Genomic DNA, 16,020 nt, shown 5'->3' with positions numbered 1-16,020 from the left:
GAGAAATAGATCCAATTCTTGACTTAGCAGAGACTAAAGAGGTCTTATTTATATGCTTTTTTAAAATTCCATTTTATTTTGTCCTAGTAAGTTCATTTACTAATAAACTGTTAGCAATCAGTGATGATTTTAGCATTTTATTATCACCAAAACTTTTGTTTCAATGTTTTATTAGCAAAAGACAACAATATAGTCTTCTTGATGGTGAAAAGCCATTGTCAGGTCAAATCTTTTTTATGCCTCAGATCTTAGGACACACTAATTTTTGAGATCATCTCTAAGGCCTTCTGTAGAAGGTGCTATCATATTGAGAAGGAATAAATGACTAAAATGTCTTTGTTTTCTATGTTATATAAATATCCCATATTGAGCAATAATGAACAAGTAAAATATACATATGGAAAAATAAATTTTTGGTATATTCAACCTATAATTACTATACATATCCCATGTATTCATATGATGATATAATATGAAATAGATTAAGATCTTAGTTATTAAGATTGGAAGATAAATCAATAGTTGACTAAATTGTTACTTTATTTGATGATACAAATAATTAGCATTATTATAAAATCTAGAGAGTTTTTTTTTTGTCTTTATATATGTTGAGACTCCTACCTCTTATAAGAAAGGTACAGTATTAATGTTCTTATTTAACTTAGTATGCTATAGGTAATATATATGTGACTTTTAGACTCATAATTACAAAAACAATCTAGTACAAAAATGTACTAAGAACACCTTCATGCTCAGGATCCAAAATGAGAAAACCCAGAAGATCTTATCAATACATAACCAAGCCTCTTTGGTTTTCTTCATTTGAAGTGATGGGATCGATCATTTAATTAAATCGACACATCAATCATTTAACTGTATAATCTGGTTCAAGACTGTAATTATGTTGCTTAATATGACAACAGCCAAATTTGAAAAACACTGAAAAATTAGTTTTTGTTTTCTTAGATGTTTTTGTTTTATTTTTGGTTTGGGGTCCATGCAATAATATTCAAAGTTCCCCAACATATGATAGTGATTTTTCCAGTTTCTTTCCTAAACTGAGCTATACATTGGAATCACCTGGAAAACTTTAAAAACTGCCAATATCTGAATTCTACCCCCAGAAATTATGATGTAATTTGGATGGCAGCCTGGGCATTGGGTCTCATAAGTTCTCTCACAGGTGATTATAATAGGCAGCAGACTTGGCATTTTCAGGTGTATATAAAAATGATATTCTTAATACAGCTCATTGCCAAATTGCCACCCAACCTTTTTAATCATCTCATTTACTGGAGAGATGGTCTGCCTTTCTCTCTTTCCTCTCGTACTATAGAACTTTCTGGCAATACTCAAAAGTGCCTTATCAAAAAAATCAATTACTACGACACATTTATTCTGTAATTTTCATAAACATGTATATTTTTATACATGTTAGAGGCAAGGACAATAACTTTTAATAGTGTTTATTTTTTAAAAAGAAACTGATAGAATCGAAGGTCAAATCACCTTCTGATTGCACAGATTAAACAAAATATTTTATATTTTAGCTTTACAAAGCATCTTATTGATTTTAAAAGATCCATACTATTGATAAAGTTTATGACCAAACATATGTGTAATAAGACTAAAATATTTATTTTACATATCTACAACAGGTTTTCTTATATTTCTAGATCAATCACAAATCATACAGGAAAATATTTAGGTACATGAAAAAGCTTCATAACATAAAAAAAATTTGACATTTTGAAAAAAATCACATGTGAAAGCTCATTAAATAATAACATTGACAAATAAATAGTTAATCAGCTTTACTTATTAGCTGCTGCCATGCATTTCTGGCATTCCATTCCAAGCGAAGTTCAGCATGCAGGGTATAATTTCATACAATGAGACTGTAAAAAGCTACAGGGCTTATTTTTGAAGTGAAATGTCACAAGTCTTTCACTCTTTCAAAGGAAGATCACTCATGGCCGCTAAACTGTACCCATGAAGATTACCCAAAAAGCACCTTTCTGAAGTGTAATTGGAAAGATTCATGGCAAAAATTTTAACTCTTCAGTTTTGAAGGGGTTTTGTTGGTGGGGATTGGTTAGGAAGTGAAGGGTAATTGAGAAGCCCTTTTCTGTTTTAAAAAGTAATGATTCAGCATACAGTATGTATATAGTATCACCAGTCTTTCAAGAAACATGGAGAATTATACTACAGGATGCGTAGAATTTAAATGCAAATTGCACTCATGGATATGTATACATTTCGAAAAACTTGAAAAGGAAAGCTATTCCCGAAGAAGGTCCTGATACTTAGGACAGCTTGCTGGATTTGATCAAAGCAGAAAGTGTATATTTTCAAGTAAGAAAATAGCAATGGCAGGCTTGAGTCTTCCAAGCTATCAAATCTGTAAAGCAGATGGTTACTAGTTAGTACAGTTTTTGAGAGTCTGAGTTCTAACTCATGCTGTGCTTGCTGGATTTGCTGGCTCTTTTCCTCTCTCTGTGATGCTGGGCTGGCTTGGCAGGCGACATGCTCTCGAAGTTATGACTGGACTCATTGTGCTGCCGAGTGTACCTCTTGCACTTGCAGGCAGTGACCATGGTGATCTTGTAGGTACGTGTGCTGCCATCTTGGCACTGCAGCTGGATTCTCTGGGTACGTGTTTTGTCATTGACACACCTCCACTCCTGGGAGCTCCTCCTGCTCCAGTACTTTGCTCCATAGCCTCCACCGATCCAGTTGGGGAGCACAGGAAGGGGCAAGCACTCACCAGCACATACCAGCTCCTTCAGAGGGCTGATGCTGGTGCACTGGCCATCAGAAATATATTTGGTGGAACGCAGTTCCCGGCAACCCACCTGAACCCGAGCTGGAGGAAACAAAAAAGAAAGTGCATCAGAGGCAAAAAGCAAATGGACATTGTTTTCTTCAAGTAATCTGCAATGAGAAAAATAATATGCAAATGATAGCAAATGGTCAAATAGAAAGTGAATTCCTATTTTATTTTCACAGTGCAAAAATCTGCCTGAATGGTTGTAGAGACACTTTCATGAAAATTACCAGTTTACATGGCTACAGCTTTTTTGGAATAAAGTAAATTAGGCCTGATTTTTTTTTTCATGTATGACATTAGCTAATTGCTTACTGGAGTATTTGAAAATCCCACTTTCTTAGTTTTACTCCCCAATAAAGGTTAAGCAGCTCTTACATTTATGTGTAAATATTCATTCTTCAGTGAGCTAAAAAAGAGTATATCTTAACATTCCTTTTCTCACAGGTCATATTTATTAATGTTTGCAAGTGCTCTTAATTAGGTTTTTATAAAAAGTCTGTTGAGAAAATGTGGAAAGTATTTAAATATTATGTATAATACATAAACTGTCTTAATTAATATTTTGTTTCAGTTATAAAATCTAGCTATAAAAAATCATACATACATATGTGTACAAAGTCTGGCATTTTGCATATCAAACTTAATAACTACATTTTAAACATAAATTCCCAAGCTATCTCTTAAAAACACAAAGATTAAAATGTTTAAAATGCAAAATGTCACTGCAACTCAAAATGTAAAGAATATAAAAGCCCCTAAATCAGGAACGTATGGTTGCCATAACAACTTGGCTACATTTCCATGAATTTTATGGCAGAAAAATGCCTAACATGTCTGATTTACAACTGCAAAAGGAACCACGGTGTTCATTTTCTGAATATTGGTCATGGCAAACTTTTTGTTTAGTTATTTGAATTAGATAAGTATGTTCTCTAATTGGCTGTTTCTTGTTATATGCCTTATGTAACAGGCATATAACGAAAACTCATATTTGAGTTTTCTTTTCTATTGCTTTGTTATCTAAACTTGAGGAGAATTGCTTATAACAAGCTTGAAAAGAAAGCAAGTCTTGTTAGCCAGGGGAAAAAAATGTTTAAAAGTATAACTGCTAAAATTTAGAAAGTTAAAACTTATCAGGGACATTGGAGTGGTCTTGCATAGAACAGTGAAAGCTAACTTGAAGTAGATAATGAATTAGGAGTTTTACTTCACCTCTATGCTCCAGTACTTCTGAGGTGAGAGATATAGCTTAAAGAGATATGATAGCTATGAAAAATGTGTGTCTATACACATATCCATATAGCTGTAGAGTGTGGGATTAAAATTCAAGGGTGAACTAGCTGGCTGGTCAGTACGTTCCCCTGTCTGATTCTGTTCCAGCTCACCTTCCTGCAGCTGGCTTAGGAATGCACCTGGAAACAGCCAGAGACAATTTTGACTTGTCTAGCTTTTTGTTCTTGTATGTATAGAGCATAGGCATTTTTGCAGTGACAGTTCATTGACAATGAATACCCACCACATTGCTCAGTAATCTAATAATAATCAGATATTTCCTGTGTACATAAAAGCAACCATCTTCATGAAAGTTAAAACATCTTGGTTTTCTTAGAAAGACATCAGCAGTCATAGGTCAAAACTACTTTTTGCAGTTAAATAGAGTTGAGGAAGAGGAGCCAAAGATTTGTGTAAGATTTTCTGTTCACTGTTTCTCTGTGTCTCTCTTAAAACCTGATTATTAGCATGTGAGTTCTTCTAAAGGAAAGGAGTGAAGCAAAAGTTAGGAAAAGAAATTTGAATCCCTCTAACCTAGTGGCCAATAAGTGTATCGATTAAGCAAACAGAAAAGGAGAAAAATGCTCGCTATACAATGTATTATCACACTGTTATTATTTCAATCTTTACAGTTATAACAGTTCTCCAGTCTTTCACAGAAATACACAGTTACTTAAATTTTGATGTGATTAATAAAGAATTAGCTCAGAAAAATATGATTCTCCAACATTTTCGGTTTTATCCTTCTTTTACATTGTTCATCATCAAAACTTGCAACTATTTCACTATTTTAGAAATTCATGATGAAAGGAAGCTTTTTTTTCCTCTCATGATTTCTTATACATTCTTTGGTTAGTTACCTTTATGTACTTTACCGGAATTGCACATGTCCTGAAATAAACAGAAAACGATCTGAATTTCTACTATCCAGAACAACACTTTTTAAAAATTCCCATTGTGCATGATTTAAAGAAGCAACAGTTTAATTCCTGGAAACATTTTCTCTTTGGATGTTTGATAAAACTTAAGTCTGTGCTTGCATTATCAAATCACTGTTTTAGTTATGTTAACTTTATAGGGAAGAATGCCAATATACACATGCATCAGATTACTCCCAGTTTGTTTAGCAAAATATATATAGTTCAGGTTAGTTAGCAATGAAACGATTCTACAGGAATGTGAGCTAATGCTACCAAAAACTAAAAGACAAAATCCATACAAGTAAAACACACTTACTGTTCCGATCCAGTCCAGTGTTACTGAAATGCCTGCCTCCATTTCTGGCTTGATTCATCGTGCTGTTGCTGCTGGGGTGTGCTGGAACAGGTTTAACCACATGTGAATAAAGGATTTCTGTGGCATCATTTTTAAAAGCCAAACAGCTTTTCATTAGGATGCATGCAAGGGGAATGAGATAGAAATGAATGGCAGGAGGAAGCATGGTGAGTAGAGGATTTGCTTGTCTGGAGAGCTGGTTAATTCCTTTCCCTCTGCTTCTGCACTGTAACTGTGAAATTCCTCCTCAAGGTCCCCTTTATATATCCCTGAGGTTTGGCGTTCATTCAGGTGTAAAGTTGTGTAGAGCTTCAGAGTGAAAACACAGAGAAGGGGTGGGATCCCTACATGACCCTGCAAAAGAATTTTGCCAATGGAAAAGAAGACTACAGAAAAGGAGGAGCTTGGTATACAAATTGCCTGAAATTTCAAAGTTGGACTTCATTAGCTGTCTGTGAGCTAAAAGCCAGGCACATTCTATAGCAACTACAGACTGCCTCTTTTTTTTTTAATCCTCTCTCTCTCTGCCATTTCCTTTCCTGAATCTAGATTGCATTCAGGTTTAATTTCAACGAAAATATGCTGCTGTTCATTTAAAGAGATTTACATACCCATAGTTGTTCTGTATTCCCTTCAGATTTTAGAGTATTTGGGTTAAGAAGGGGGTCCATCCCAGGTAATAGGAAGAATTCATGCGAGTTTAAATATTATAGGACTTGCATGAAGCACCTAGTTTAAACATATTTTGTTTCTCAAGAAACAAACCAGTATATTCTTTTTCTTTAAAGTGTGAAACAGTAAGCTAGAATCTGCCCCCTGGACACACTTAAATAATACAGCTTTGATCTGCATCAACTGCTGTGCTGCTAGGTAAATTATTGCCAAGGGTTCTCTGAAGAGAATAATGAGCATAGCTCTGTCTGCATTAAAGTAACTAATATCAATTTTCTTCTTAAAAATATGTCACCAGCATTAACATATATAGCATCATTTTATATGAAAGAAAGCCATTTTTGACAGATTATTGTTTGGCAAATTTAAAATAATTTTTGCTAGTGTTCTACCTGTATTTCTTAATCATTTGACTCTGCTTCCCGTGTAAGAAACATTATACTTTTATGAACTTCTTTATCCACACCTGGAACAGATGTTCCAATTATTAATACTCGGCCACTCATCCCTATTTAAAAAAAAAAAAAAAAATCATGACATTCCATCTGATTTATGGAACATATTGATTGGAATAATTATATATTCTGAATCATCTTTCCAATTTTAAATCCATTTTTGCCCTTTTATGACTACTAAAATGACCTTATAGCATGGATATTTTATAGCTCTCTTCTTTATAAACCTTTGTCTGTTATACATACTATTTATATCTGTCTGTCTGTCTGTCTATCTGTCTATCTAGGTTTCTCCACAGAGACACTATTGACATTTTGGAATAGATAATTCTTTGTTATGGGGTACTGTTCTGTGTGTTTTGCAGCATACCTGGCTTCTACCCACTAGATGCCAGTAGCAACCTCCTTCCCCCTCCACCCCAGTTATAACAATTAATGTAGACATTGCTAAATGTCTTCATGAGCTAAAATCACCCCCAGCTGAGAACTACTAATTATCTATCTATTTTACTACAAAAATAAAGTAAAATTAAGAACAAAAGATTATTTAATAATACTAAGGAATTATTGTTCTTTTATTTAAGAGTAAAATGGTACTGTAGTTTTGTTTAAAAACGACTGCTTCTTATATAGAGATATGTACCAGACTATTTCTACATAAAATGATATTATGTTTGGAATAAATTTCAAAAACAACATAGGGGAAGGTGGTTAAATTGAGAGTGGGGCAAGATTGGTTATGGGTTGTTGGTTGTTGGGGCTGGATAATGGATGTTCTATTGTTTACTCTGTGTATGTTCAAACTTCTACATAATCAAAAATTTAAAAAACTAGAGTAAAAAATTTAATTTACTGCATACATACGTATTGCCTAATAATGTTCAGATCTCTATCTGAAGGTTATATGTAGCCATTTATTCTAACATTTATTCCTAGAAAATAACACATTATTTTATTAGGTGCACATGGATATTATATGTCAGGCATCCTTCTAAAATACTATGAAGAATTTCTTATCGTGCTTATCAGAAAAATTGACATGAATTACATGAAATATGTTAATATTAACCATTAACCAATAGATCCAATGCCTAAAGGAAGTAAGAGGGTTGAAATAACCTAATTTCTTCCCTACTACTATTTCTCTTTTTGTACCAGGAGGAGATATTTTAATTTGCAGTTTAATTATTAGGTTAGTCTAATCAGATTGACCAAAATAACTCATAATTGTTAAATCTGCTCTGCATCTAATATTCTGTAGGTTCAGCCTTAGGATATCACCTTGGGCAGAAGCAAAATTAGGAATGAAGGCAATGTAGTTGGTACATGTGGAGAGGAACAATGCTGAATTCTTAGGCCCAATATATCTGGCAAGACCAAATTAGAAACCACTTTGATAAAATAGAAACAATCATAAATTTAATATTTAACAGATTCTGACCAGTTTAAAGCTACTTCATTAAGAATCATCACAAACTATAATACTCTGACAAGATTATAGGTACAGATGTTTAATATCATACTCGATTAAAGAAGTATTCCCCTCAGCAAGCTATGTTCTTTCTCATCTCCAGGCCTCTGTGTATACATGTTTCTCCTTCTGTTTGAGGCAGCCTTCTCTCACTCCTTCCTCATTCCCTTCTTCATTGGCCAATACCTATTTTTCCTTCAGGTCTCATTTTTGATGGCACTGGAATTAAGAAAACTTCTCTTGCCTTCTACCCGCTCAGATCTGGAGTCAGCACCCCATCCATATGTACCAGAGTGACTAGTTGCCTGATGGCTTAGAATATCTTATGATAGAGAACTACTTTTATTTTATGAATATTGTTGAATAAGTGGATAAGTTAATTATTTAAGAAATATATAAAAAACTATCCTCTCATGTATAAAAATATTGGTTAATATTTTTGTAGGCAATATGGCCCCTGATAATTCTCTCCTCATGGGATTCACACCTTTGAAGCAATCTTCTCCCCTTGAGTGTGGGTTGGACCTAGCAACTAACTTCTAATGAATATAATATAGTAAAGTGCTGAGATGTGACTTCTATGATTAGGTTACCAATAGACTGTGACTTCCATCTTGCTTGCCTGATCTAGTTCTCTCACTTGCTTTGGTAGAAGTCAGCTGCCATGATGTAAGCTTTCCTATGAAGAGGCCCAAGTGGCTAGGAACTGATGTCTCTCACCAACAAGGAATTGAGGCCTCAGTCAAACAGCTCATGAGGATCTGAATGCTATCAAGAAGCACATGAGTGAGTCTGAAAGCCAATCTCTCCACAGTCAATCCTTCAGATGAGACTGCAGCCCTGGCTTATGCCCTAACTTCAACCTTATATAAGACTTTAAGCCATAGGCACCCACAGGAACGATGAGATAATACTATTTTAACTCAATTTGTTACACAGCCACAGATAATTAATATAATTTGTTACATAGGCACAGATAATTAATATAATAATATCTGTTTACAAATGAAGATATAGTAATTAAGCCAGCAATTTTCTGAATAATGCTAGAGTCTCGAAAGCATCAGATGTAGAACCATTGTGTAACTTTTGTTCTTTGGGCAAGATTCGAAACCTGTTTTTCAGTCCTTAGCTAAGTCATCAGTGGGTCATATTATTAATAACCAAATAACGATATTAAAATTACTACTATTGGTCTGATATGCAAAAGCTGGAAATTTATTTTAGCACTCCGAGTCATATTGTCTATTATGCATCTCCTGGCATCAGAATTAGAAAATGTGAATTTGAATCTTATTTCTAACATTTACAATCTTTATGAAGTTGCATAGATTCTCTGAAACTCTCTAAGTCAGTCCTTTATCTGTAAAATATAACCAAAATCACCTACCTCACAGAAGAATAAAGAATATGAAAGTGTCAGTGCAAAACCTGGCCCAGAAGAAATGTGGAAAAAATAATCATTGAATATGAGTCTAAAAGTAGTGTTTCTCATTAGAGACTTTGAATCGAAAAACGAGTTTGTAAATATTAGAGAAGTCTCAAACAAATACAATCACCCTATTAAAGGTAGAGAAGAAAAAAGTTGAGAGAAAAGCGATTGTTTAACCTGATTAAATAAAAAATAATGTGTAAATTCCATTAAAAAAATAACCTGACTGATTGTTTTTCATTTTTGACAGAGAAAGAATTAGAATACTGGGGAAAAAATATAAACGAAATGTGTTTATTGAATGCAACAGTGAGCTATATCTGGTTCTCTATAGGTTCAAACTATTTTCAAAGAGTTCCAGTTAATAAGGTAGAACTTGGTAACTGGAAAAGTAATTAACCATCATTGATTTAGAAGGGAAAAAAAAATTATATAGAATCTTCATGCATAAAAATCCTTAAAAAGAAGATAGGCTAACATTTTTCATTCATTTTGTATCAACATGTGTTGGGCCCAGTATTTGCCAAAGCTGTAGTCCAAGGACTGCAAAGCTGAATGGGACTTGGTGCCTGCCCTCTTCCCTTTATCAAATGCTCTGCTTAGAATCCCTCTTAAGGTTCCCCCCGGCCCTTGTTCTTCTTTCTCTCACCACCTTTATTAGTTGTCTCTTTATTTTTATTTTTTTAACACTTTTTGATTTTATTTGTAGAATAAATGTTCCTTTTATTATAATCTGCCTTAGCATAACATTAATTTAGATAACACTGTTTATAATGCCCTAAGTAACCTGATATAAAACCCAAGTGGAAATTCCAAATTCAGTTGATATATTTCTAGATAAAGCTCCTCAATCTCAGCGCTGTTGACATCTCGGGCCAGATAATTGTGGTGGGAGGTGTCTTGCACGTTATAGAACATTTAGCAGCATCCCTGAGTTCTACCCACAAGACGTCAATAGCACCTCCTTCCCCCAGTTGTGACAAGTAAATGTCCCCGGGTGCGCAAAATCGTCCTGGTTTTAGAAACTACTGGTTTAGGTAAATTCTCCAGGAAACTTTCTAAGCTGCCAGGAAAGCTGCTGTGAAGGAAAACCTCACTTGCAAGCTCAAGGGAGCAGGTTAGGACAGTGGGGACAGGGCCTCCACCTGATTACCCAAACTAGAGACAGTAGTCAGTTGTCCTTTCTACTGGCATTTGCTACCTTGTGTGGTAGAAATTGATGTCCTAGCTGTATGTATTCAGCCCACACATGTCCCTAAACCAAACTGGACCAAAGCTGGCGGCATATCCTGCTCCCAGTGGTGCGTGGGAGCTGGAATTTGTTTTGTTCCACAAGCCTGATAGTTGTTCTAAATCATGTTTTACCTGGGAGCTTGTTAGATCTGCAAATTCTGGGCCTGACCCCAGACCTGAGTCAGAACCCCTTGGGGTGGAACCTAGGAACATGTGTTTTAACAATCTCTTCACATCCTTCTTACACTAGGGAATGTTTGAGATGTACTATACTAGATTACACATGTGCCCTCCTGTGGCCTGTCCCCACAGTTTCCATTACAGTTGCCTAATCTGTTTAACTGGAACTTTGCTCCAGATTCTTTCAGTTTGCACAATCACATAGAAGCTTTGCCCTAAAGCTCAGCCCAACTGGCCAAAACCCGAACCAATTTCCTTTTCCTTCATGTATTTTTCCCTAGGGAACTAGATGCCCTCAGTGTCCCCTAGTGACTGATTAACGCTTTGTTCCACAGCAATGGCCAAAACAATTATTACCTACAGGGATATTGTCATTCACTAGGAATTTAGGAGGCCATATCTGGGTCTCTCAGATATCAGTGTTGACCCAGATTTAGCAAAATACTTTGATCGCTGTGGTTTTTGATTGTTGTCCACCAGCCTCAGGATCATCCCACAGCCCAGTCAGACTCTCAGCCTTGGCAACACACAGTCTTGCTTCACTCTTTCCTGAAGAGCCTCTTATTCAAGTACCAGCAGGCTTCATCTCCAAGCCTAACTTGGTTATGGCCTTATATCACCAGTAGAGACTTGACAGTTTACGGTTCCCTGGTATGTCAGAAAACTGGAGAACAAAAAGAATTTAGCAGAGGATTTGGACCAACAACGCCAAAGTCTTTTCTGGAAAGTTGTTATTACAGAAATTTTTATTTTCAATTCTTCTATTTTTAGTGAAGTACTTTGCTTCTAAGTTACTTACAGGTGGAAGATGGGGGGATCCCACAGCAACCACACAGCTGGAGTGAAGGGACTGTGATAGGGAACATAGAAAACAAGTTTGACTACATTGATCAGTAAATTGGAGCAGATTGTTGACTACAATTCTGCTTTGTAGGTTTCAGAAATTTGTACACAATTTCAACATGTGGAAGAGCCACTGAAGGATGTCTATGTGTGTATGTGTGTGTTTATTTTTATTTTCACAAAGTGAAAACGCCATGTAACTTATATCCAGGTAAAGGGATAGAAAATTTCCAGTATCCAAAAGTTCCCTTCCTGTCCTTTTTAGTAACCACTTCCTTTCTCTTCCCTAAAAAAAAACTAGTGTTCTGATTTTTGATGCCAGTTTTTTGTTTTGCCTTAGAATTTGATATAAAAAAGACTTTTTTCATTGTTGTGTACTATTGCATTGCATGGACACCCAGAATTTATCCAGTATAGACTGAATTAATTCCAGCTTTTAGCTGTTATGAATAATGCTGCCATAAATATTCTCATACCTGTTTTTTGATGTATGTGGGCGTACATTTTTGTTGGATATATGCCTACTTCTGAAATGGATGGGATATAGGATGTGTGCATGTTCAACCTGAGTGGATAATAGCAAAGAGTTTTCCAAAGTAATTCTATTAAATGAAATTTCCACTAGCCTGACAGATTTTAAATAGGGGAAGGACAAGATCAACACCATGGTTCAGGCCACTGAGTCTAACTGCAGTGTGTGATTTAGGTGTGTTTTATCCTGGAACACAGGGAAGGGGGACATTATTGCAAAAGTTCAGGTGGAAAATAGTAAGATCCTGCACATGAAGGGGAGAGAAAAGGCTAGGACAGAGCTTAGAGATACAGTGGAGGTTGGTTGGCAGGTGATTGAAAATGAAGGTAAAGGTGAAAATAAAGTTTTAAAGATGGGTGACTAGAGAGACTGAGGTGTCAGAAGGACTAAGGTTGGCCAAGTTTAGAATTCAGTAATGAGTTTAGACTGAGGTCAGATACTGGTGGGAATTCAAGAGAATGTGTCTAAGAGACAACTGGAAACAGAGCTCAAGAAATCTGTCTAGCGACTAACAGCCGTTTCACTACCATCCTTTCTTATGACCTTGTAGCAATAGAACTTGGTTAAGAAAACTTTTGTCAAATAGCACTAAGCCTTTACGTACCTACTGTCATCTAATTGTGCCTCGAGATTTTTAAAATATAACTCCCTCTTTCAGTAATTCTCTAGTATGAACTATTCTGTAAATATATTTGTACAGTTTTAAAAAATGTAAGCCCTACATTTTATGTGAAACCGTAAATAATAAACATCTCCCAACATCTCTCTTCTTTTATTACCCATGTAATCACTGGCTTAGTTCAAGTTGTCATCTTTATTGGTCTGAACTGCCATCATAACTTCTTAACTGATCTCTTGCCTTCCATTCTCATCACTCTAAAATGCATTCTCCACAGTAAGATACAGAATGATCTTTTAAAAAATGAACATCTCATTTTAAAATGTCAGTCGTTTCTTTTACTTGCAGAACGAGCAAACACTTTCATGAGCCAGCTACCCTCATTTCTTGCCACTTTCCTACTTCTATTTTATGCTTCCCTAGTCGTTTTTCATGCTCACCATTTGAATTAATGCCTTTACGCCTTTATTCCTGTAAAGGTTCTTTTCATAATTCAAAATTCTGCTCTTTGAAGTCATTCTTTAATATATAGACTTAATTAGTCAAACAATGAGAAACAAGGAAAAAGACATTTGGGGTAAAAAGAAGCTTTTCTGAACATGTGGGAGAAGGATCTCTGAAAATTTTGTACTACGATTTAAAATAATATAAAGACAGTTAGTTTAATGTCCATAAATCATGTGATTTACATTTCCAGCCCTTACATATGGAAAAATGAATTTAAGATCAGTAAAATAATTTAAAATGCAATAAAATAAAGCATTAAAACAATAGAGTAAAAAATATATGCAGATTTTCTGGATAGACAATTTATGAAGCTCTCAAGAGAATGCTGCTTTTAAGTTTCAAATTTTCTGAACAAGTACCCTTCTTAATGTTCTCAGGCATTAACAAGAAAAATTAACATGATTCTTTAATAATACTTAAGCTTATTAAAAATTTATTGAACAAATACAAAAATGATTCACATCATCGGACAGCTACCTTTTTAAAAACTGAGGTTATAAAATTAAGAAAATAACATATGCATTTAGTAAAAAGTGTTAATAGTACACTAAATAGAAGGGTAAAGTTCACCTCTTCCCATCCCTCCTCCAAACCTCTTCTCCAGAAATGATCACAGTTAGGAGTTTCATGATGTTTTTCAACATTTTCTGCATTTACAAGCACATTTAGGTGTATGAGTATGTGTGTGTGCATGCACGTATATATTTTTAAATTTTTCATACAGACTGGACAAAATTACATTTTGTTCTTAATGATCTATCTTGCACATTTTCTATGTCAGAATGTACTGATTTCCCTCATTCTTTTCAATTTTTTCATTGGAGGGGGTTGTGTGGATATGACACAAACTATTTAACCAGTTCTTTATTAATGGATTTTTAGATTGTTTTTAGACTCTCTCCTAAATGTGGCAGGATATTTGTTTTGAACAGTTATGTTTTAAGGTCCCTATCCTCCCCTTTTCCTTCATTTGGGTAGTTGAGGAGGGGGTAGAATTAGAAGTGAAAGAGTAGGATTGAGTCTGTGTGCTTCATGAAAGACCAGAAGCCAACCCCTACTCCCTGACAGTGTTCCAGACAGGCTGCTAGGCTGTAAAAAGGCATGATAAGCACATTCATTAAAGATTCCAGTAGGATATGGAATTCCAGCACTTCTAGACCTGAAGGGAGCTGGTAGACCAGACATGGGTAGCTCAGTCGTAACCAGTAGGGATTGATTGCTGATGACCAGTTCCTGAAGGAACCTCCCCAGTACCATGGACTTAAGGAAGAAACTACAATGCCTTGATGAGGGGCACGGGAAGGAAGGAAAGGAAAATGAGGGCCAGAGTTCTAAATGAAACTGATTTAAAATTAGAAGGAAATGGAGTATATATTTTTCGTACTCTAAGCTTCTAGACCAGAATTTATATCATCTTTATCAATGTTTATAATTTCCAAGATACCAAGATATTTTCCATATATTTCTTGATATATTTAAAGTTATACTTTAATTTTGGAGGCTTTTTATCCATAAGAAGATAATTCCTTTTCATTGCTCAGAGAAAATTCCTGTTGGAAACAGTGTTCTTTTACATGTGGAATTCTGTGATACCCATTTATTCTTTTAAAATACAATTTCAAAAAAATAAACCATGCCTTTTCTATAGGTTTCAGTTGTTAAGGATTTATTATATCACTTTGATTCCACACTGGTATCAAACATAGTTTGAAACACATAATATGAAGAGAGAAGATTTAATAGTTTATTTTGAAGAGAAAAAAATCATTTATGGAAAAGCCATGCCTGCATTGTGACCATTAGTTTTTGTTTGCCATTGCTTTTACCTTCAGTTGGTACTTTTGCAATCTTTATTGAAGGCTTTAGCCTGGCTTAAGGTTGGCAAAAGATTAAGTCAATTAAACATCTCATGGAAACAATTTAACCATTATTCTCTGATTAAATAACATTGATTAAAACTGCTTTCAACGAAGAACGACAAAGAGGATCCTTAAAATGTCTTATGGCTTAGAATTTTATTATGTCAACTAACAGTTTAGATTGTCTTCAGGCCTAATTCTCCAGCATGTTTATATAGCACTTTGGGGCCGCTGGCCCAAGTGCTTGGGGAGGCAAGACTCCACTGACAAACAGCCAAAGAAGAACTTAAAACAGACTGGGGAAAGTTCAACCCTGCCAGGACATTGCAAGCTGTTTAGTGACCATCTAAATGTTCTGCTAGTTTTGTTGCCATACTTGGTAGTCCTGGGAATCTGGCTAGCCTCAGAAGTTGAGCAAAACAAAATACAACTGTGCACAGCCACGCCCTAGGGTGACTGTCTCCAAATACCATACAAGTCCCAGGCTGAAGCACTTGAAAGGCTTGGATCCCTACAGATCAAATCTTCGTAAGATTGAGCCTTTAAAGACAACCCTTAAGCACATAAATGTTGTCATTTACAGCACTGTTTCAGTGCTATTTTACCTTTCCAATTATATAGGTGGCTAATGCACATGATAATTATAGTTCCTTAAAATTTATTCACTCTCAAGCAGATCAGCTCAGAAATGTTGGCACAGTTTCAGGGTTCCTTAACAACTGCTTGCCAAACCACTCTTTGATCCAGTGAAATCATCATATGATTCAAAACAAGGCCTACAGCCTTTCAAGAATTTGCGTCTTTAAATCCTCATCTTTATCACCCAACCTCCCCATGTTC

At 35.2% G+C, this 16,020-nt stretch overlaps 1 protein-coding gene across 1 annotated transcript; it reads right to left on the bottom strand.

Annotated features, from left to right (window-relative positions):
• Window positions 1-1,450: 1,450 nt before the first annotated feature.
• Window positions 1,451-5,723, bottom strand: SOSTDC1 (sclerostin domain containing 1). The gene is made up of 2 exons (XM_011362877.1): window positions 5,339-5,723; window positions 1,451-2,866 (listed from the first exon to the last, which is right to left on the bottom strand). Exons 1-2 carry the CDS (start codon window positions 5,541-5,543, stop codon window positions 2,451-2,453), a joined length of 621 nt encoding a protein of 206 aa, XP_011361179.1. The 5' UTR covers window positions 5,544-5,723; the 3' UTR covers window positions 1,451-2,450.
• Window positions 5,724-16,020: the final 10,297 nt, after the last annotated feature.

This window comes from Pteropus vampyrus, unplaced genomic scaffold (assembly GCF_000151845.1).
Source record: "Pteropus vampyrus isolate Shadow unplaced genomic scaffold, Pvam_2.0 Scaffold4, whole genome shotgun sequence".
NCBI classification, from domain to species: domain Eukaryota; kingdom Metazoa; phylum Chordata; class Mammalia; order Chiroptera; family Pteropodidae; genus Pteropus; species Pteropus vampyrus.
Note: the sequence above shows the minus strand (reverse complement) of the source record. Positions and strands in the feature narration are given on the sequence as shown.